A 23,003-nucleotide genomic window follows, 5' to 3' on the forward strand; every position below is an offset into this window, starting at 1 on the left:
AACCTTCCCGTTACTGTATGAGAGAGAGAGAGAGAGAGAGAGAGAGAGAGAGAGAGAGAGAGAGAGAAAGGAAGGATATGGCAGTTCAAGTGTTTCTCGTTATAGCTGAAATTATGCAAAGGCACACCGAGTAGCATGAAAGATCAAAGATAAAGGCCATAGGGCATGCACATTAAGAGTTATAACGAGAGCCCTTAGCTGTACACTGTTTAATTATTGAAAGCAGAAACATCTTAGATATTTTAAAGAGCCTCTAATAATGTAGTTTGAAAAGAACCACCCCGGAAAAGACAAAAACTAGAGAGAAGACAAGAAAACACATTTTAATTTGCTGAGTAGTAAAAGATGGTTTGTTCAGAAGATGAGTGTTGGTCTTTTATGGTGTGAAGCAGTTGTCATATTTTGCCCCAAAGTTAGCAACAAAACTCTAAAAACGAGGCCAAATGATCAAAATGTGTGGCATGACAAAACAATGTCACCACGGCCTTAAGTGCACAGTTCAAACACCGTCACTCAGTTTCTGTCATCACTGGTATACAGGAGTATGATAACGGATGCCAGTGCATTAAGCATTTAATTAAACTCTCATGGAGTGGTATGATCATGGGGTAAATTGAGGGCAGAAGCACATCATCCAAATCCGGTTACATGTGCACTTAGTGGACATAATGTGCAAATGTTTTTGTTTAATTCTATAAATATCTGCATTCTATAAAAGCCCCAGATTATGTTCATCACAATAATCAGTATTCCCTTTGTGGGTTTCTAATGGAGTTTTGTTTTCCCCCTTGTTTATCTTTATTTCATTTCAATTACTTCCACCGCTGTTGAAAAAACTCCAAACTAAGTATATTCCAAGTGTTCCTAATTGGTGAAGAAAACATTTCAAAGTGCACACAGGGAGCAACAAAACTCTGTTGAAATTCTTGTAAATGCTTCCGGGAACATGTCCAGGGCGCTGCTCTAAATATAAGAAATGCGTCCTTAAGTTCCATGATAGCCTCTCGGTAACAGCAGGGTCACTTCTTGGTCCCTGGCTCTGAGAGCTGATAAGAATTTCATGCATTTTGGCCATTAGGGGAGAGCCAGCTTGAGGGGCCAAACCATTCTGTGACCGAACGCAGAGGGAGGAAAAGGGGGCTAAGGGCCACATTAATCCATGTCAGCTCAGGCCAAATTATTTATCACCTTGTGCAAACAAACGGTGTCCTGGACAGCCTGTTGGTGGGGGAGGAGGGTGGTGTGTGAGGTCCGTGAGGGCTGCCAGCGACGCTGCAGCCTGACCCCCATCACTCTTCCTCTTATCTCTCCTCCTCGGCCCTCTCCTCATTACTCCTCAGACACAGGCACCGGGCCCTAGTGACCATGCACAGGGCTGAACGTGGAGGTAGGAGAATAAGAGAGCTGTTGAAGAGGTCCCACGACTTTATTTCAGAATTCAGTGACTAGACTTTTCAATTCAAGGCCCTCATCTGTGCTCCACTGATCCTGCCTGGTGCAGAGGATCTCAGAGGAATCTGCAAACGCATGAGTGAGTATTCACTTGTTCCTCGGTGTGTGTCGTGTGTGTGTTTATGAGTAGCATGTGTGTGAGAGGGGGGGCTGTGGTTGCATCTGGACTCTGGGAAGCAGTCTGATCAGCCTCTCTCAGCCACAGCCCGGCCTCAGAATTTCAATCAATAACCAGTCCCTGTAGCTGCCCCGAGCAAGCTGTTTGAAAAGTCAGAGTAGCATGAAATGGCCATTATTAAATTACTGGGACGGACACATTTAGAAGGCCATTGCATTAAGAGAGCAAGCTCGCCCAATTAGTGGATCAGCACATTAATAGCCCCGGATGAGAACACCATCTGATCAGAGATTAGATGCACACACAATCTATTGACCTATTTTACTGGGGCCCTGATAGCTACATATAACATTTGTAGAGTACAATACTAACTCATGTCCTCTAACCGGAATACATGGTTGAAGTGTCTCTCTGTATGCATGATTCATATGAAGACTTACCAAAGCCCCATTACCGTATTGCAATTGTTCCGTAGTACTAAAACTATATATATTATATACACATGGAGGGATTGTTAAGAGATCAACATATTCCTTCTGTCAACTATTAATACCAGTTTGTTCTTCACAGGGAAAATAAAAACAGCTTTGTTTTCTTGGGTGCACTGCAAAGCCTATGCTTAAAATGAGATTGAAAAAGGCTCGCTGCTGTAAAATAAAAAAGGCATTTTTTTTTACCCATTGAGCAAAAGCATCACTCCAAACTCAGTGAAAAAAATGTATCAAGGGTATATTAAATCTCAAATGATTAAAAAAAGAAAACAACAAGGGGAAACCACACTCCTTTACTATGTGCGCTTACTACAGGATTGGTTTTAGCGTCATGATCTGCTAACACACCTCCAAGTGAGAGGATTCAATGTTATCCCCTCACAACGTGTGCATTTTATACAAGCATGCCTCGGCTTGGCACATCATCAGGTCTTTGCAGTGTTTTTGTGAGTGATGTTTTTAATATGAATTATTTACCCCAGAGAGACACAGCGCTGGATGCTAGCCCTTGTTTTTAAAGAGCACCTTGTTTGCTCCTAATTTTACAGCCGGTCAGGCAGAAGTACAGCGGCTAACCTGCAGGTCAGGCTGACAGCTGGGAATTGCCGTTTCCCCCCCTGCTCTTTCAGGCCTGCTGCAGTGCCTGTGAGCACAAACACACACAAATACACACACACACACTGGCTGAGTACATGTAGGCAGAGGTTATGGTGTACCTGAACTGCAGGGGATGCCAGGATCATTATTTCACTCTCCTTTCAGGGTTGTATCCACCTCCAGCCCCCTCTTTCTCCACCACCACCACTATCACATATCACCATCGACCACACAACCCCTTCCCCACCTTTACACTGTGAAGTTTTGCTTTCTTACTCACCCTAAGGCAGGAATGTTTCCAACAGGCCATGGTTACTGCGTCTGTGTATTGATTACACCTCCTATGTTCACCCACACAGACACAGACACAGCATCCAGTTTCACTTGTTAACCCTTGACCTCTTGGAATATGGACAGCTAGAGTTGTACTATACTGAGATATCATCCATTGTCCTGTACATTAGATTTGTATGCAGTTTTTTTACTAAGTAGGAAGTTAAATGTTCTTTATGGACACAATGGACAGTATCTATTTATTTCACTGAAGGATGTGAACATAATACGCTTTGACAGTTATTACATCCCACAAAGCATTTTATGCTGCATTATTTATTTGCTAATACAGTTTTTTCAAGTGTTTCTGAATCTAGGCAGGCTATAAAATGTAAAAACATCGAGGTAAGGCATCAAAGGCCCCAAGAGGCCACCAGTGTTTTGACTAAAATAATCTTGCTTCTAAATGTGATCCTGAAAAGTAGTAATGTCTGATTTTCCAGTCAGCAAAATTGGCCAAGCGAGGCAGAAATGTATCTGCGAAGTGATAAAATATTGAGTCTGTTATGATTATGAACTCAGCCTTACCTCTATAACCTCCTTTGACTTGGCTGAGATATTGAGGAGGTCTTTTTTACTTTTCTGCCATATTTAGTTTTTCAGCAAAGAAACAGAACGTACTAAAACTCACCCCACAATCTCAGCTTGTTTGCAGGGGGAAGACAGAAAACTAACCTGTTTGGTCGGTTTTATATAAAACCCAATTGGCTTTGAAAACCATGTTAAAATGATTTTTGGAATCATGGCCTGACAGAACTGTAAAACATGCACACCCCCACTGTGCTTGGTGGCCTGTATGTCTTATCCTACTGATTCAATCCCCAGAAATCTGATTGGCAAACATCACCTTGAGGCCACAGAGGCTCTGCTGGTATCTCTGATAGCGGCATGTTTCTCCCCTCTGTTTCCTCCCCAACATCCTTCTCTGCTCATCGACAGCACACTCGCAAGAACAAACAACAGATTAGATACCAGCAAAAAAGAAAAAAAGCTGCCTGCTGCTGGCCCACATGGAAGTGGCCCAGATCTGGTGGTGAAGGGAGGGAGCTGTCGAAGCCTGCTGCCGGGCCGTGGGCCAAGGTTTGATCCCCAGTTGACTGGCGTCCTTCCAGCCCAGAGGAACGAGCGTTCTGCAGCAGAGCAAAGCGTGGGGCTCGCTCGCACCCCCCCACCATCACCACCATTCCCCCGAGGATGATAGATGCTCTGTCCGCTCCCTACAGCAGGGAGAATGCATTAGACATCTGTATAATTGACTGAGGATGAGAGAAAAGAGGGGGGAAAAGAGAGAGAAGAAGAAGAAGGAGAAGGACAGATTGTGTGGGTGTGTGTTTGCACTTCATGGGGCATAGAGTGTGTGTTTAAGTTGCTTCGTCGGCTTGTAAAAAAAAGTAAATGAGAGATATAAGAGAGAGGGAAAGTGAGAGGAGGAAGAGAGGTAGGGAGCTGGCACAGAGGACGCTGGCTCTCACTCAACAGGACATCCTTTCACACACATTACACATGTCCTCTCCAATCCTCTCACAGAACCAGCACTGGAGCCACTCGAAAACATGATGGTGATTTACCAAGTTGCCTACACTTCTCACTCACAAAACTACCAGCATTTCATGGTGGTGTGGCACAGCCTGGCAAAATACTATTAATGTGATCCAAAGTCTCTCAGCACCAGAATTATTCCAAGGGTTTAACATTAGGGCTTACCCTCACAATAGGGCAAGGGTTGGCAAATGATCGAAGGGGGTAATCTCGTTGGGAAGAAAAGACCAGCATTTCTGAACAGCGACAAGAAAGATTTTCCCATCCTTTTGTCTGGTTTATAAGCACATCCAAAGAGATGAGTAAAAGGGGGCAAACAAAACCAAATCTGTTCAGGCAAAGTGTGTTAGTTTAAACAATCAATGTGCGAAACACCAACGAAAGCAACTTGGTAAATCCCCATCACGTCTGAAATTATACCAAATGGCCCCATTTAAAGAACACGCTCCTAAGTGCTGGCTAGTGTCCACATATCAAATCGACACAACAAAAGCGAGATGGAAAGCTGGTGCAGACACCATTTTCTAGGGAAAATAACACAATTATAAGAGTACACAGACTTCTTCATTATTAATGTAGTTGCTTTTCAAATGCCTCTCTGAAAAGACCTCTTAATAATTTATCACCATGGAGACGCATGTCAAGTCAGTGTGCTTGGACACTTCATGAATATCAAATAAATATGCAAAACAAAAGAGGTATACATCATTAAGCACACTTTACTGAGGTTTGTTACAAATCCTTGATTGTTCTCTGCTCAATGACATCAATCAAAATCCTCCAATTTGATCTTGCCTCGGATGGAAATTCTTGATGAAACACTTCAGAAGCCACTATACCACAATGACTGTGCCACTTGGTGTATAATGATCAGTTTGAGACGAACGGGTGGAGAGGGAGTAACGTAGCTGTTAGATTATGCTTTAATGATGATCCTCGATCAGTTATTAACGAGACAACGTTTCTCATTAGTTAATTGAATAACTTACAAAATGGAGTCGCATGCTCCTCATGACTTTGGATTTATTCAAAGCATTAGAAGATGATGAACTCGAGATGAGGGGGCTGAATGATACTCGTCTTTATCACTGCTATCAGCCTGATGAGACATATAGGAAGAAATGGGAATTGGACAGGGAAGATCCCGGAGTGACAGTTATAGTCATTAACTTGGGAGCAACGGTTATGTGTGAATACATGTGCCATACAGTCGGTTATTCATTATTAAATAGTGCTGTAGTTTAAAAGGTCTCACGAAGATTAGATTGCAATTATTGTTTTAAACGTAGCAGTATTACGATGCCCATGTTGGCAGTTGCAAATGCTCAAGGTAACCTTATACATTTATTTAGTTTAATATAATACTACCATTATACAGATTGTGTTCTGTAGCACCAATGTTCAACTATCAATGTTCATTGAGATTTATATTGCTCTACATGAGATACAACAAACAAATGGAAAAAAACACCATGTCCTGTGCATATGTGCTGCCTGAGGTGTGAAACCCACTGAGAAGAATCACCCGACTCTTGCATCTTTCAGCTTTTATGGCCGACAGATTCACAATTTTGATTCAGCATCATTCCTCTCAGGTTCAAACTCATTTCCAGACACAGCAGGCAGCTGTTTTCAACACAAAAAGCTCTGATAAACAGTATTTGCTACCTGACCAGCATCAAATATCAGACAAAGTGAGTGACCAGCTAGTGGAAATAGCACAAAATAGAACCAACAAGGAGTGTGTGTGTGTGTGTGTGTGTGTGTGTGTGTGTGTGTGTGTGTGTGTGTGTGTGTGTGTGTGTGTGTGTGTGTGTGTGTGTGTGTGTGTGTGTGCGTGTGTGCGTGTGTGTTAATAGAGGACTTATACTGTAGAACTGAGCCTGAAACAGGGACTACAAATGCCACAAATGCTCCATGTTTGCCAACCTTTTTGGTATTATATGTTCATGTTGAGACTTTTTTAATGACACACTTTGTAACTACTTCAGAAAATAACCGTCTGTATCAATTTTAAGGAAATCTAATATGTTTGACATCAAAAGTTTGAATGCTGTTAATAAGTAGGTTTTATGCAGGTTCGGTAGTCTGACAGCATGTTGCGTAGCAGCTAGCTGTCAGGTTGTCTTTTCGCTGAATGCCATGCAAAATGACTGACTCTCCCCGAAGACCGCTATCACTCATTCGGTTTGCTGCTTGATTTGGTTCTTACAGTTGTGCATAACACGCCACACATAACTGTCTCATCTTCTTTTACTCCCTCTCACAGTCTCCGTCTCTCTCTTCCTCCTTCTCACCCACTCTGTAATGACAATGGCAGTAAGTTGTACATCGCGATGCTGCCCTGACTTTCATTAATGCGCGTTTTAACAAAGGAACCGAGGCTCTCGAGTTTCAAAACAAATCTATTTTCATTTCCTCTCCATTTGGGTAAAAACACTTCATCCGTGGCCTGAATGCAGTGATTGAGAGGATAGAATTCGAACATAACATGCAGTGTTGTGCATGCATTTCCATGTGTATCCGTTTATTCTCCGTAGATTCATGTTTATAGATGCACAACACATCCTGTTAGCTTAGTCGGGTCAGAGTTGAGGGTTACTGTATGTGTATGTGTTTGCCTGCATAAGTGTGTCTGTGCATGTTTATCAGGAAACTGGTGATGTGGGCCTATTTCGGAGGCCTTGAAGCAAGCAGGTGAGAGTCGTGCTGGGTGTTCTCTCAGTTACGTGCTAATGGAGTTCAATCCAGATCTCTCTTTGACCCATAGTACCCTGTTCATTATGAGCTTGCAAATTCTGGCTCTGCACTGTGTGTGTTTGACAGGGATAGAGAAATACTGTATATAATGTTTTAAAAATGTCTCCCTGAGGGCCTTTATTAAAATGCTGGTCAGTAAGTGCAGACTAAAGACGTGGTTAGGAAACGCGAACCGAAAACATCTTATTTTTTCCAATAGACACAGAATAAATGAAAAGTAACCAATGACATTGAAAACCAGAACAAAACGCATTACATTTTCTCAAAGTAAAAAAAAACGAAATAAATGTTAAAAACGTACAAATAGATAAATGAACTCTTTGCAAATAACAACAATTAAATGTATCTAAAACCCACTGAGAGGATGGACAACCAACAGCTGGTAAAAAGCTATGAAAATATGCATGCCAGCACAGCATTTAAAAAAGTTGAGATAACGTAACATTACAAGTAGATAGATGTTTGTCACTCTGCAAACATTTGTGTTGCTATCGTGAGGAATGTGTACGTTTCAGTTTACAATACCTTTTTCACTAACTTAGACTCAGACGACACCTGTATGGTAACTGTACAAAACAAGGATGGTGAAAGCTGATTTCATCATAAAAAAGGAGATTAACATTTTATAGACTAAAATGTGTCTCACAGTAATTCATTTCATTAATAGTAATAGTTTGATCCATGTCAATTAAATAAATACTTAAATGGGATTATTGCATATGGGAATATAATCTTAGAAGGCTTCTATCAGTGCATCTTGACTAAAAGTCAGAGTGCTGAGGTAGAAAACGTTTGCCTTCTTTACTATGAATGAAAAGGACATTATCAGTAATCCCACATCAGCACTTCCCCTATGAAACTCAATACTCCACTTGATGAATGTCTGTCATTGTCTTCTCATGTAAGTGTGCCACATGGGCTCACCTCCATTGGAAAGTAGTGGGATGGCTCGCCTGCTCTTTTCACAAACCATGAGATAAAGAATCAGTGCCTCAGAAAAGCCTGTTCAGCACAAACATGGTGGAACAGGAGAACCTCGTCTCCAAACTACTCGTCCAAAGTGGGATTTTCATCATCTGGGAGGTAAGAACACAGACAGTATACATGGAGTGTGAAAAATGCCCCATATGGGCTGGTGTGACCACTGTTGTAGTAGCTGAAATAAACACCTCACTTTGTTCATGGCGCCACAGGACCACTCCTTCAATTTCTCCCCTTACTTCTCCCTTTGCCCTTTTCACTTCCCTCCCTTTCTTCCTCTCTTCGGTTACTGTTCACACATAAACAGAGCAGCCACTTCATACATCATCTGCCACTGTGGAACCCAGAGGTGCTCGGCTCCTGGAGTTGAATCAAAGAGGTACTGCTTCCCCTAGAAGACGCAGAAATGGATCACTATATGAATGTCCTGTCTTCTGGACTGATCCCATGATCTACAGCCTTACTGGGTCTCTTCAACATACAGTACAGAGAAACTCGGTGCACCTTGCGAGGAAGAAGAAGAATTTACAGTGCTATGATCTCACCATTTCTCACCTTCTCCCTCACTTATTCTTTCAGTAGGTCCATGGTGAAGTGGGTGTATTGATCTATTTGCCTACTCTTTCCCCCGTTCCATTTCTTTCTGGTCTCCCTCTCAGTCCATTGCATCTTCTCTCTAACACACACTCATCACACACATCCTATTTCCCATAACAGATGTAGCATTTCATCAGATGAAGACCAAGGCCAAGCTTTGAGCTTTCAGTGCTACATGGGATCCATTTAATTTGCAGCAACATGAAGGGAAATGAGGCCAGATCTGCGAGGCTCAAATCAGTCTAGCAGCCAGGTCATAATGAGCAGCGGCTAATCAACCTCATTCGTTTACTCAAAGATGAGAAAAGCATCACATGCACAGCGAAATGTCTCTACAGTGCCATCCACTATTATATACACAGCAGTGCTCACTATTCTCAATTTTCACAAATAGCATCCCATGATAAATATACGACTATCTGCCACATGTATGTTTACGAGTGTGACTAAAGAGTATGCTAAAGCATGGTGGCCCCTGATGAAATTAACCTAACTTAGATGGATAACGCAATGCAGCCTCATTTTAACACAGTGAATAAGCTACATCTTCTTTATCCTGGGTGATAATCTATCACCTTACAATTACTGTATGTATGTCCTGGTTCTAATAATATGTCAGCATGTAAATGCATTTCCAGGAACTGAAGCAGAACAAATGCAAAGACGCACAAATTGTTTTCCTCCTAGTTAATGGGTATATATTTCCTATAAGACATAGAAAACAGGCCTCTGTTCTTTATAATGTGCTGAACAAAAGCAACACACAGATTGTATTTATCACCAGCTGTGGGGAACACTATAAAATGCACCTTGTTCGTACACGTCTGTAGCCTAGCTCTTATAAAGGAGAAGAAAAGTGCACATGGAACTTTTTAACCATACGCAGCTCATTTGCTATTCTTGACATGAAATAGAGTTGGCCTCTCTGAGGGATTGGGGGTCTGTTTTTGCTGATTCCACTCTGGTGGTGAGGGAGTGAAAGGTGGGCTGGAGGGGTGGGCTGGCGCTGGTGCGGGAGCGAGAGAGAGCCAGAGGTCCAGGGCGTGTCGAGCCGTCAGTCACTGTTGGATGTTAATGTACTGAATAACAATCTAAACCGATCTGTCATTAACATCTGTAACCAGCACGCCGTGCTGAATGACTAACGACTTGAACACATAAATTGGAGGAGAAAGGCAAACAGCCCATGGAAACTTACAGTGATCACGAATAACAAAGCGTGTGCTTTTAGGTTCCCTGGGATTTCAGATGGCGGGCATAGATACAGTAGAAGCACGCTGTGGCAAGTTCCAGTGCCTTGGTTTCCTCCAGAGAATCAAAGACTTTGGAATTAAAAAATGCCTCACATACGCTGGAAACACTCTATGAAAGGTTTATGAGATGCAATCCCTGAAGGGCCTTAAACAATGACAAACTCATCCTACTCAACTACTGGATATTCTTTAGTTTGGGAGGAAAAGTAACCGCACCACAGTGAGGCAACAACAGCTCTCTTTGTTTCTCTATTCCCCTTTTCTCTTCTATTTTTCACTCTTATCCCTTTTGTTTTTCTCTCTCGCTGCACCAGCTTGAGAAAAAAAAGCAAGCATTATTCGAAACCACACCAACTGAACAGAGATTACACATACGGCAGCTTGAAGTGACTGATACAAAAAAGTGATAAATTGATTCACAGATATGGCTGAATGAGTGAAGTGACACCACATTCCTCCAGAGCTTTGTGCGTTACTATGTGTGTGTGTGTGTGTGTGTGTGTGTGTGTGTGTGTGTGTGTGTGTGTGTGTGTGTGTGTGTGTGTGTGTGTGTGTTTAATTCCATCTCCAGCATGGCAGCACAATCCTTTTTTTTTTTGTCTCGCATTGGGCAGCAGCTCTACCTCCTGAGACACCGTCCCTCTGGAAGCCCATCAACACAACATGGTCAGCAGAGCAGAATGTGTGTGTGCGAGGGAGAGCGCGTGCCTGTGTGTGCTGAACAAGCACACAGCTCCACTCTACACCTCTCCGCTCAGTATTGCACTGCAGTTTCATCATCCAAAGCCCAGGTTTGATAGGCAGTTCCTCTTATTAGAAAACCTGGAGGGGGCGAGCCGGTGTTAAAATGAAACCCTCTTTATCAAATTGTGATGAAGTGCCTGAAGTGAACACAAGGTTAACTAAATTGCATATCCCTTCTGTTGAACTCTTTACACTCCAGTATCACCTCGGCACACAGAAGTTTAAGACACAGGAGTTTTGTAAGTACAAACGAGATGAGAGAGGTTTTTCTCTGCCTTAAATCACTGTGAAATGTGTCTCACTTGTTAGAATTGCAGCTTGGTTCTAGCCGGGGGCTGAGATGAGCCGTCTGAGGTATTTCTGGGTCTCCAGCATCACACCAGAGCCGCTGTGTGCTCTCTCCAGCACACCTTGACAGTGACTTTGTGTGACAGCAGATATAATGTGATTTCTCTTGTCCCCGGGGTCTGAGGCTGATGATGGAGACTGCTGGGCTCTGCTTTGCTCGCCGGCGACAGCCATGACAGAAAGAAAAAAAAGCTTGAGCATGATGATCAGTGGCATTTTTCACACGGCTTGGAGATCCCTCAGTCTGTGCCCTCTTGCCCATGCTTCACTGACAGAGAAATTAGGTCCCTGTGTTCAGCCTGAAATTTCCTCGGCCTGGGTTTGTCTCAGTTTGGGGACAATCACATCAGCTCACTTGACACTCTGTCGTGTGATTTCAGCATCTTCTTTTTTTTTTTTTAAAACCAAAACAAATAATATACAGCATTCAGTACATTTTGATTTGTTTTTTCAATATTGTCATGATTTCACAGCAATTGAAGGACGGGGATACGTAGGGACGTCACTTCTACTGTAAGTGTGTCAAATCAGGTGAAGCTGCGGTGTGTCATACCTGCAGGCTGTACAGGCCTCTGCTGTCTCTGCAGCTTATGGGCAAAAACAAAGCTAACCATTTCTGTCATGCGTGTTTTATCTGGGTGTTCAAAACATAAGCATATCTGTCTGAGGTTTAAGTATGGAGCCAAGTGAGTGTAATTGCACCTAGTGTTGAAACTACTGGTTAATAATCCATTAGTCAATCAACAGATTTTTTTTGATAACTGATTAATGGTGCAAGACATTTTAATGTTTTATCAAGCAACAAATTAAAATACTAGGCTGGTTCTAGTTTCTTTGTTGTGAGAAGAGAATTTCCTGTTTTATTATAACTTATGCCATGAATAATTAAAAAACTTTGCATTTTTGGTTGTTGGTCAGACAAAAGATGCAATGTAAAGGAGTCAACTATGGATGGATGTATGGATATGGTATATTGTGATTCGTTTTCTCACTACTTTCTTACATTTTTCATACAAACTTTTACATCATACAAGGTACAAGGTTCAAGGCTTTTATTGGGCATGCGTACATAGCTATCGTGTAGTTATGACGATGACAATCTTAGGTCCCAGGCTCTTACAACAGTGCAACACAATAAAACAGAAAAAGCAGAAAAATAGTGCAAGTAAATACAAAAAGAAAAATAGTAAAAAGTGGAATAGTGCAATAAGAGTCTATATGCAAGTGATTGAATATGATATATTAGATAAATAATTTCTAAATTGCAGCCAGATTGTGTACTTTTATTAGAGATTTGTCACTTTTCTGTGTTGTTTTTAGAATGTGTGTCAGGAATGGATCCCATGTGTTTTTATCTACAAACTAAATCTACCTACGGGTTTTAATAAATAACCTGAAACTGATTGAATCTGATACAAAAACAAAAAAGTTGAATTGAGTTTGAAAATGTAAAATAATATTTAGTAGACAAAATACACAAATTGCTCAAATTTCCACTGGGTTTTACCAAAAACAGTTTGAAAGGAATAATCCATAACACAACTTTTTGACAAGAAAGATCCCACCCACATGTCTGTAAGGTAAAACTGTCAGCAGTCGGTCAATGTAGCGAAAGGGCCAAAACATAGTCTAGCATAAAACGTTAACATACCCAAACAGATAACAGAAAAACGTTTCCTTGTTTGCCCCTGCTCTTCTCTCTCCACCCTATGCCCACACTGACACAACACATACCAGTCGCTCCAAAATAGACAGCCTGGATGTCTCCCACCCTAACAATCCCCTGGGTAGTGTATGTATGCAGCTACAGTCATTGTTACAGGCTCCAGTCAACATTTAGAAGATCACACTCCATGGTTGATGAACACTGAATCCCAGCTTCCTTCCTCCCTTCCTTCCTTCCGGCGTTTTATTCCATCTAAATAATGCAGCCGCAAGGAGTCATTGGGGGGATCCATTATAGAGAGACTGATATAGAATGCTGGGATGCATGATCAGACACTCTTATCACTTTCACAGAGCATGTTATAGTGCAGCAGGGGGAACTTTGTATCGTCATGTCTCTCTGTAAGTGCTTAACCCTTTGGTTGATGCGATAGCGATATGCAATCTAAACAGTTAAGGATTACAGAACTCCCCCACCTACAATAGATCCAGATGATGTATGATGAGACTTGGGGCGTGTGCTCATGGAGTATGGTTAAAGGACATTTCAGGGTCTGGGCAAAATGTACTTTGTGTTGCAACAGCTAGTGCGAGGTGAGCAACTGTTGTTGTCATGGCTAGGGAAAGAAGGTGAGAAACCAGCCACACCGAGGACATACAAAAAAGAAAACATCCATAGCAGCTTCCGAGGGCATTGGTGAGATAATGTCATACGATTGGTATGTTACAAAAAGGTTAGATGAAAAAACTAGGAACTAAATAAGATGGCTAGATCCACAAAAAATGTATCCTTAGGTGCTTTTATTGACAGCCAACATGCTGAAAAAACACAAAGTAACAAGGATTTTACAGGAAGAAAACTAAAATCTCATATATACAGTGGGGCAAAAAAGTATTTAGTCAGCCACCAATTGTGCAAGTTCTCCAACTTAAAAAGATGAGAGAGGCCTGATATTTTCATCCGAGGTATACCTCAACTATGAGAGACAAAATGAGAAAAATAAATCCAGAAAATCACATTGTCTGATGAGACTTTATTTGCAAATTATGGTGGAAAATAAGTATTTGGTCAATAACAAAAGTTCATCTCAATACTTTGTTATATACCCTTTGTTGGCAATGACAGAGGTCAAACATTTTCTGGTTTTCACACACTGTTGCTGGTATTTTGGCCCATTCCTCCATGCAGATCTCCTCTAGAGCAGTGATGTTTTGGGGCTGTCGCTGGGCAACACGGACTTTCAACTCCCTCCAAGATTTTCTATGGGGTTGAGATCTGGAGACTGGCTAGGCCACTCCAGGACCTTGAAATGCTTCTTACGAAGCCACTCCTTCGTTGCCCGGTCGGTGTGTTTGGGATCATTGTCATGCTGAAAGACCCAGCCACGTTTCATCTTCAATGCCCTTGCTGATGGAAGGAGGTTGTCACTCAAAATCTCACAATACATGGCTCCATTCATTCTTTCCTTTACACGGATCAGTCGTCCTGGTCCCTTTGCAGAAAAACAGCCCCAAAGCATGATGTTTCCACCCCCATGTTTCACAGTAGGTATGGTGTTCTTTGGATGCAACTCAGCATTCTTTCTCCTCCAAACAGGTCTAGTTGAGTTTTTCCAAAAAGTTCTATTTTGGTTTCATCTGACCATATGACATTCTCCCAATCCTCTTCTGGATCATCTAAATGCTCTCTAGCAAACTTCAGACGGGCCTGGACATGTACTGGCTTAAGCAGGGGGACACGTCTGGCACTGCAGGATTTGAGTCCCTGGCGGCGTAGTGTGTTACTGATGGTAGCCTTTGTTACTTTGGTCCCAGCTCTCTGCAGGTCACTGACTAGGTCCCCCCGTGTGGTTCTGGGATTTTTGCTCACCGTTCTTATGATCATTTTGACCCCACGGGGTGAGATCTTGCGTGGAGCCCCAGATCGAGGGAGATTATCAGTGGTCTTGTATGTCTTCCATTTTCTAATAATTGCTCCCACAGTTGATTTCTTCACACCAAGCTGCTTACCTATTGCAGATTCAGTCTTCCCAGCCTGGTGCTGGTCTACAATTTTGTTTCTGGTGTCCTTTGACAGCTCTTTGGTCTTGGCCATAGTGGAGTTTGGAGTGTGACTGTTTGAGGTTGTGGACAGGTGTCTTTTATACTGATAACGAGTTCAAACAGGCGCCATTAATACAGTTAACAAGTGGAGGACAGAGGAGGCTCTTAAAGAAGAAGTTACAGGTTTGTGAGAGCCAGAAATCTTGTTTGTTTGTAGGTGACCAAATACTTATTTTACAGAGGCAATTTACCAATTAATTCATTAAAAATCCTACAATGTGATTTCCTGGATTCTTTCCCCCATTCTGTCTCTCATAGTTGAAGTGTACCTAGGATGAAAATTACAGGCCTCTCTCATCTTTTTAAGTGGGAGAACTTGCACAACTGGTGGCTGACTAAATACTTTTTTTGCCCCACTGTATAACTGGTACTTCTCTGCTCTACAGCCACAGTCAGACTCCTCCAAAACACTTGTGGCCAGGGTTTTATACATGTTAAGCCACTCCCCATAGGACAATCCACTGATTGAGCCTCTACTTAAGGCTGCTTCTTTCTGTTGCTCTGTTTGGCCTTCACAACCTTGAAGGAGAGGGTAAGCAGGTTACTTGTAAAATACTTCAAATAAATCTGTTTTGAACAAACAATGACTTGGGTTTTATTTTATCAATGTCCAGGTAAGTTATTAATGTGTTTCCCTCAGTGTGCCTTTTACCATGCCCCTATGCCAACTGTGATGAAGGCTTCTTCTTCACATGGAAGCATTGAAGAAGCCAACCTTGGCCAATAATTTGATGTCTATTCATTTTATTCTGTGCAGCTTCTCTGAGAGGATATTGTTAATTACATATAGTCTATTGAAGAGCAAATGAGCTTGACAGTGTTCCATCATGTTATCACAAGGGGTAGAGAAAGAGTGTGCGTTTGCATGGGCACGCACGTTCACAGGTGGAGTCTGTTATGCTCTTTCTCCTTCCCACTAATCTGCCTGTCAGTAATGAAGTCTGAGGCTTAAGTGTGGGAGAGAGCAGGCGTCATCCATTAGTCTCATCCATTTCCATTAATGTTCACGGATTACTTATTATTCCCTGATTAATAAACACTCGGCAAGCGTGTTCTCATAGCAGTCTCAATAAGGACAGCTTCATTAATGATTACTATTAAGGCTATTAATATCCCAGTTACTGGCATTCACAGTCTGCAGTAGCTCGACCTATATTGTTATATGGTTTTGTGAAAGCATCTGGCGTTAGCGGGAGATGCATACATATGGGTGCATTACTCACTAACATCAGCCTCTACTTTCAAGGTAATAATTTCATAAACAATCCACATTACCTTGGTATTTGGACATCCTCGAGCAAAAACAAGTAATCCAATTAGTAAACAGAGTGAGGTGCTATTGATTTTAGAAAAACATTAATCAATCAATTTTCGAGGGCTAATGAAATTCCTGTACTTTGTGTTCCAAAACAGTGCGAGTATGTGTGCATACATAAGCGTGTGTGCTACTCGAAAGCCAAGTACATAATTTCATGTTAGGCATGCCTCTCAGACCACACCCTAATGGAGTGCATTGGTGTCTCACCACACAAATACACACGCCATGATGTGTTATCATTTAAAAATGTCCCTTATTTTTTACAAAAGTTTGACATATTGTCTTTCTATTACAAAACACAAATTAACTTGACATAATAATACTAGCTCTACTCTTCCAATTCAAACCTCTGCATCCTCAGTGAGGGAAACAGAGGCACACGCAAAATTGTCACACTTGTCCTCAACACCGCACGTCTTAAATATTCATGTTAAACAGGACTTGAACCCCTGCCACTGTAACTCTTAGTTGGATTATATATTGGACACAATTAGATTCTAGCGGAGTGGTATAAATAGCCTAGGGATGTTTGCATGAATTACACCACGCCGGAAACTATTGTGTTGCAGTGTTCACATTTTGCCTGTGCAAATCTCCCTGGTCTCATGACACTAATCCCTAGCATAGTCAATTCTATGTTGTCTCATTTTACACCATGCCCGAGGTTGTTTTCCTTTCAATAATCTCATAGGCCAGTATAACTTGATTAGACTCCAAAAAAAAAATCAAGGGTGGATGTATTGATTGTATGCAAATGGCATTAATCTAAGACACGATTGTGTTGGCCATATTTCCTGGAATTTATTTCTCTAGGTCCTTTAAATCAGCCGCTTTCACACATACACACTCAAACACACACTCCAATCCAATTATATAGATAAATAGGCTAATCATGCCACAACATTTTAATATGAGGTCTAGGGGCAGGGCGATAAGCATAATCATTCACAGTGCCAAATTTACAGCACAATTTTAGATAAAAGAGAAGGAGAGAGAGAGAGAGGGAGAGGAACAGATAAATAGTTCCATATTAGACAGTAACATATGGATCATAAGGGGACCAGATAATAGGGGAGACATTTCATTAACGGAAATAAACATTCGATTAAAAGACTTTTCTATTTACTTCACTTCCCATAATTCTTGGGAATGTGATGAGCGCCGCTGTCCAAATATTATCTTTTTAGAGGGCGACAAATGTGACTTATATTGTTAGAAATCCTCATTCCCGCATTCAAGAATATGCAATGTAGAGGAGGAGGGCTGCTTTGAATTTCCTGTTAAAAACATTAACAATAGCTTGAAGATATGCTGTGATGTTAATTAATTCTACCACAAAACCGAGTGATGCTTATTTATTATGTTTTTTGCAGCAGTGCATACGGTAAACATTATTCGTAATGAAGGATTCCTATCACACGCTATTATTAAAAATAGAGATTTGAAGCAGTGATGTCATTGTTGTTCTGTGCAATGTCCATTCTCTCCTTTTATCACAGACAAGCAAAGCAGGTTATATATGTTGTTTGCACATGGGACGTATCTTGTCCAATGTTTTCATAGATTTTCTGCTGACAGTCTCATCATCACAACAACCTATTGGCTCCAAGATAACAAACATCCTGCTTGACTAAAGAAAATGATTTTCATAACTGCTCTATCTGGCCTGTTTCCTCCCTACTGGGATGTGTTTATTTCTTTGATTTTTTTATAATCAATGAAACATTTCCCTAACTGTGAAATCTTGTGACCGAGCACTGTTTAGCTGTTTAGACAGACAGAACAGCATGTGTTTGTGTGTGTGCGACTATATGAATGTTAGGAGGAGGGACTGGGGGTCGATGGAGAAGCAGTTCAGTAGACATCAATGGAGAAGAGATGTCTGGTGGGAAGTTAGGACGTTTCCCTGCAAAAGAGGCTAGTCAATTGAGTTCAAATATATTTAGTTCACACACACACACACTCACGGAGAAGCATGGTAATGTAAAGTGTACTCACTGTTCCCTGCCTGAATAGGGAAATCCTCCCAACTCCACATGAATGTCTGCTTAGACTAAACACAGCACAGCAGGACTGTCTTCACACACATCAACCAGTAAGAAACAAATGCTTGCACAGTGAATCCTCAACTAACCTTTCTGCATGTACATCTTTCCATCTGTGTCTGTGTGCCCTCCCCAGCCTACATGAGACCACTAAGGGTTAAACCAGTCCATCTTAAATCCTTGAACTCATTGCACCGCGCAAAACAGCTCAAGTGTTATGTGCAACATTACAGCAACTTATTTTTAATCACGCAATAATGATGATTATTATTATAATGTACGGTGGTAAAAGTCCACTTTATAGGTCACTGTATAATGGCTGTGTTAAAATGGAATGAAAGGTGTCTTTTTGAAATATGCCACTCCTCAACAAGCTGTATATCCTACACAAGCGAGTGCTTCTTATCACATCGAGCTCAGCGATGCCTCGACCATTAAAGAGCTTATTTCATTATACTTCCCCAGTGACAGTTTAAGTGCCAAAGTCACCTCTATTGATGGTGCTTTCCCTCGTGTAACTGACTAATGATCAATAACCAAACTATGTCTCCAGAATGGCAAAAATACTGTAATAAAAACAAGGTGAACACAAAGCAGACCTTACATTTAAAACACATGAAAAGCAACACAGGTTTAATTAGCAATCCACTAACACCACCATATAGTTCAATCAAATATCTCCAATAGCACTTAGAAGGAGATTTAATCGGTGCGTAATGATGCTGATCGATAAGGGATGCGTATTTGAAGGACAAACATGTGTTTTTAGTCCTCTTTACTTAATGAGTGTCTTTGTCCAATCACACGCTGTGATTAAGGGTGACAGGAACGGCGCCTGCAGCAAGCTGAACATAAGCCCTGTCAGTCACACCCTTCTTCAGAACATCTGAAGAACATATCCTCCTGTAAGTTCTATGATGTCAATAAACACCGGCTAGACTGCAGCCTCCTAAAGAAAAACTTTTTTTTTACAATGGAGGCCTTCTACACTTCAATCTTACTTTTGAGTTTAGTGGATGACGGAATGAGTGGAGGTGATTTAATTCATTACACAAGTCTGCTCGCTGTAGCACCTCTTGCACTGATGGTCAGCTAATCACTGGGAAGATCTGATTGCTGCCAAGTGGCTCTCCACTTGATGTGATGGCGGTGTCTCAATCATGATTAGTGAGCTGCATTGTTAAGTTACTTTGGATAAGAGTGACTGCCAGATGCTATTAATGTAAATCAGTATGGAGCAATAACTTTCTCCTCTGCTTTGATGCTTGCAAGGTAAACTGAAATACTGACATTGTTATAAACTCAACAATTTATTTCGCCTGGATTGTGCACAAATATAAGGTTAGCCAATGCAGTGCTCTAACAGATGACTTTGCATTAAGCTGCAACAAAAGTAGGGCCAGGCTGGACTTATTTTGCTCTACTACCCTACATTGTGTTGACATTTTGCCAAATCCTCCTGCATTGCTTTTTGGAATATTGAGACTACTGTTAGTAGAGAAACTTATGCTGTTATTTAGGGCTGCCCCCTAATTGTCGACTAATCACTAGTCGACTAATAAAGTTGTTAGTCGATTAGTTGAAATTCGATTAGTTGAAAAACAAAATTATATATACTGTATATATATATATATATAAAATAAAAAAAGAGCGGAGCCTGGTTAATTTGGTCGGGCTGAAAAAAAAAGTGTGGATCTTTCTGAGCATGTAAAGGACAAGTCCCACAAGGTGACATGCAAACTACGACGGCAAAAAGTCGGAGCTTAATTATCCCGACAACGTGTGTTCCTTTTTCAGACTCGGCGGAAAACAGCAGCAGTGAGTCAAGCAGTAGTCTAGCATTGTATCAACATATATAGACCTATAATATATAATCATTCTGACCTCAGAAAACGATAAAGCCTTCATTTCATGATTTTTGCTGACGCTCATATTTTCAGTGTTTCCGTTTCCTCTGTAGTATTTATTGGGTTGTTATATTCAGATATGAATAATAGAAACTAGAACTAAATGTTCCGTGTGTGTCCCCGCTGCTTGTTCACACACACACACAATAAGAATCCTTACCGGAGCTTTTGCAGTTTATACCGCTGCGTCAGTGCGGACTCTCATGCGCTTTCTACTTTTAAAGTGGACCTATCATGCTATATTTGAATAATATAGTGTAGGACCATACCTATATAAGGCATATTTATACTTTTTATTTTTCAAAATACCAAACAGATCATGCATTTTAGCCATTCCTCATTTCGCTCAATTTAACAATGTCTTTGCATGGGCTGATTCTGTGAGAACAACACCGTCTACAGGCCTGGCATATGTACTACAGCGTCTCCAGCGCTTTCGAACGGCAATGTCCGTGGCTGTCTCCTCCTGATTGGTGGAGTTGGCCCAATAGCCGTAGCGCCACTTCTGTGACGTCATAGAAGTGTTCAAATCTGGATCAGTCTGTATCAGATCCGTTGCAGCCCCTTTTTAAGAGATTTGGGTATGGAGGAAAATAGAGAGGGTTGTGTTTTCTGGCACTTGGTGAGTTCCCTGGAACACCGGGGACACATATTCATGTATAAAAGACGTACAAAAGTGCATTTTGCATGATAGGTCACCTTTAATTTACATTTCAAAGGTTCATTATTACAATTTTATTTTATATTTTATTTGAAGCACAACATACCATGATGTTATAATAACGCTCTTTATCAGCCTTTGAAACTGAAATCTTTTTGGGAGAAATAAAATGTATAATCATAATGTATTATAAACGTGCGACGGTTAGTCACACTAGAAACATCTTTAGTCGAGGGCAGCCCAACTGTTATTTTCACTAAATTATCGTAAAAAGAAAATTATGCAGTATAGCTAAGAATCTACATTTAGATTGATCATTCCTAACCTTTGCACAAGTGTTTAAACTAGAATTTTCCTTCAAAAAAGAAACGACAGAGAATATGTTCAACTCGGTAACATCAGCCTTGAATCAAATAAGTGTTTGAAAGGAACAATCTATACTAGCAGTGTCAGTTGAATCCATGCAGATTTGAGGAACATTTCCACTGCTTGTGGGCTGAATACAGTACATGACCTGGAATGAATGTGCACTCGATCAGCCAATCAATTGGTTATGCTGGGGGTGATAGTGAGCAATCTAATCCCTTGGGTGGCTCAAGGGAAATCTGGATTATATTGCATTCCCACTCAGCAATGACTGTTTCTGCTGGAAGCTAGAGCAGACTAATCAAACAACATCACAGTAGAAGATCGATAGACAGGCAAATTGATGTATTGTTCCACATCCCAGCATATTTGATTGAGGGATTTTATTAAAAATCATTTATGCATTCAAATGGATCAATTTGTTTTTGCATCAAAGCATTTAAATTAATCCATATTGTGTGTTCAATGTACGTTTTTCCTTATTTTCGCACACAAATGTTAACAAAGGCTGGTCAAACGTGCACAACGCAGTACAGAAACAGCATATCTCTGCTGAGTAGTGTATCAGAACACCTTGCTGTATCTTATCTGAGCAAAGCAAGAGGCATATCTACAACACTGATATGGAATCAGTCCCACAAAGGTTCACAGTTTGGCATAGTCGGTGCTGATTCATAGCTGACTCTGTATTCGTTGATACACACCATACTTATAGATTAAAATGTTGGGTTTCTGAGAAAAGGTGAAAACATGGGTGATACTCTTTCAAAAACCGAGACTTTATTGAAGATAATAACGCACATTGACATAGTATCTATTTTGAAATTAAGTAGAGATCTGCACACCGAGTTAAAGTGGTTGTGTGTGTGAAGGGTTGGGGGGGGGGCTATAATGCATATAACCTGGCTATGTAGTCTAGTGCTACTATCAACTGACTGCATACATTTCTTTCACAAATAATCTAATCTTTTTAATTTGAGAGATAAGGCAGAATTGACTGTAATTATGTGCAGCTGGGTCTGTGAGCATTCATAAAAAAAATGAGGCTAAGCCCATCTGCTGACTGGGAAACTGGGGGAGGCAGCGACGTTGGAGGGAGAGAGAGAAAGAATGAAAAGAAGAGACTCTAAAATCATTAAATCAGCCACTATCTCCTCTCCTCTGTCACTCAGAGAGAAAAAAAGAGGCACTAATGAAATATTAATGCCTTCCTTATTTTGAGATTTACATTAATCTTTCCTCTCTCTTTCCATCTGTCTCTCTCTCCTCCCCGTCTCTGCATGTGAAATTTGAAAGCAGCGCTCGGAATGACTTGAATATATATTTCTAATGAGACGGCCGCGCTACAGAATGTCTCATTTTTCTACCTGTTTTGCAATACAAAGTTGCATATATTGCACAGCGATCGCGGCGGTGGTGCTTACGAGAGGGGGGAAATGAGACAAGGGGGAGGGAGTGGGAGCGGGGGGGCATGTTGTTTGATCTAAAAGGGAAAAAAAGACACAGAGAATGAGAATGAAAGCGGGAACAAGAGAGGGAGTGAGAGAGCAAGAGTGACTGACTCCGGATGCAGTAGCGGTAGCTGCAGAGAGGCAGTTTCTCTCTGGCCTCGTCCCATTTGGCAGAGGTTCAAATGAGGAAGCAAAACAAAACAAAAGTTCTGGGTGTGGATGCTCCCCGGGGGGGTGGGGAGTGTGTCAGGTAAACTAGCCACAGTTTTCTCAA

The 23,003-nt window shown here is 41.2% G+C and overlaps 1 protein-coding gene across 1 annotated transcript in view; it reads right to left on the reverse strand.

The window, feature by feature from the left end:
- Nucleotides 1-8,557: 8,557 nt before the first annotated feature.
- The window catches only part of LOC104945553 (protein-tyrosine kinase 2-beta-like), a 36,099-nt gene continuing 21,653 nt past the window's right edge, over nt 8,558-23,003 (reverse strand). Inside the window, exon 14 of the mRNA XM_010771249.1 lies at nt 8,558-8,662. Within this exon, the coding sequence (XP_010769551.1) occupies nt 8,558-8,662 (105 nt within the window). The remainder of the gene's footprint in view (nt 8,663-23,003) is intronic.

This window comes from Notothenia coriiceps, unplaced genomic scaffold (genome assembly GCF_000735185.1).
Source record: "Notothenia coriiceps isolate Sejong01 unplaced genomic scaffold, NC01 NC01_scaffold00009695, whole genome shotgun sequence".
NCBI lineage: Eukaryota > Metazoa > Chordata > Actinopteri > Perciformes > Nototheniidae > Notothenia > Notothenia coriiceps.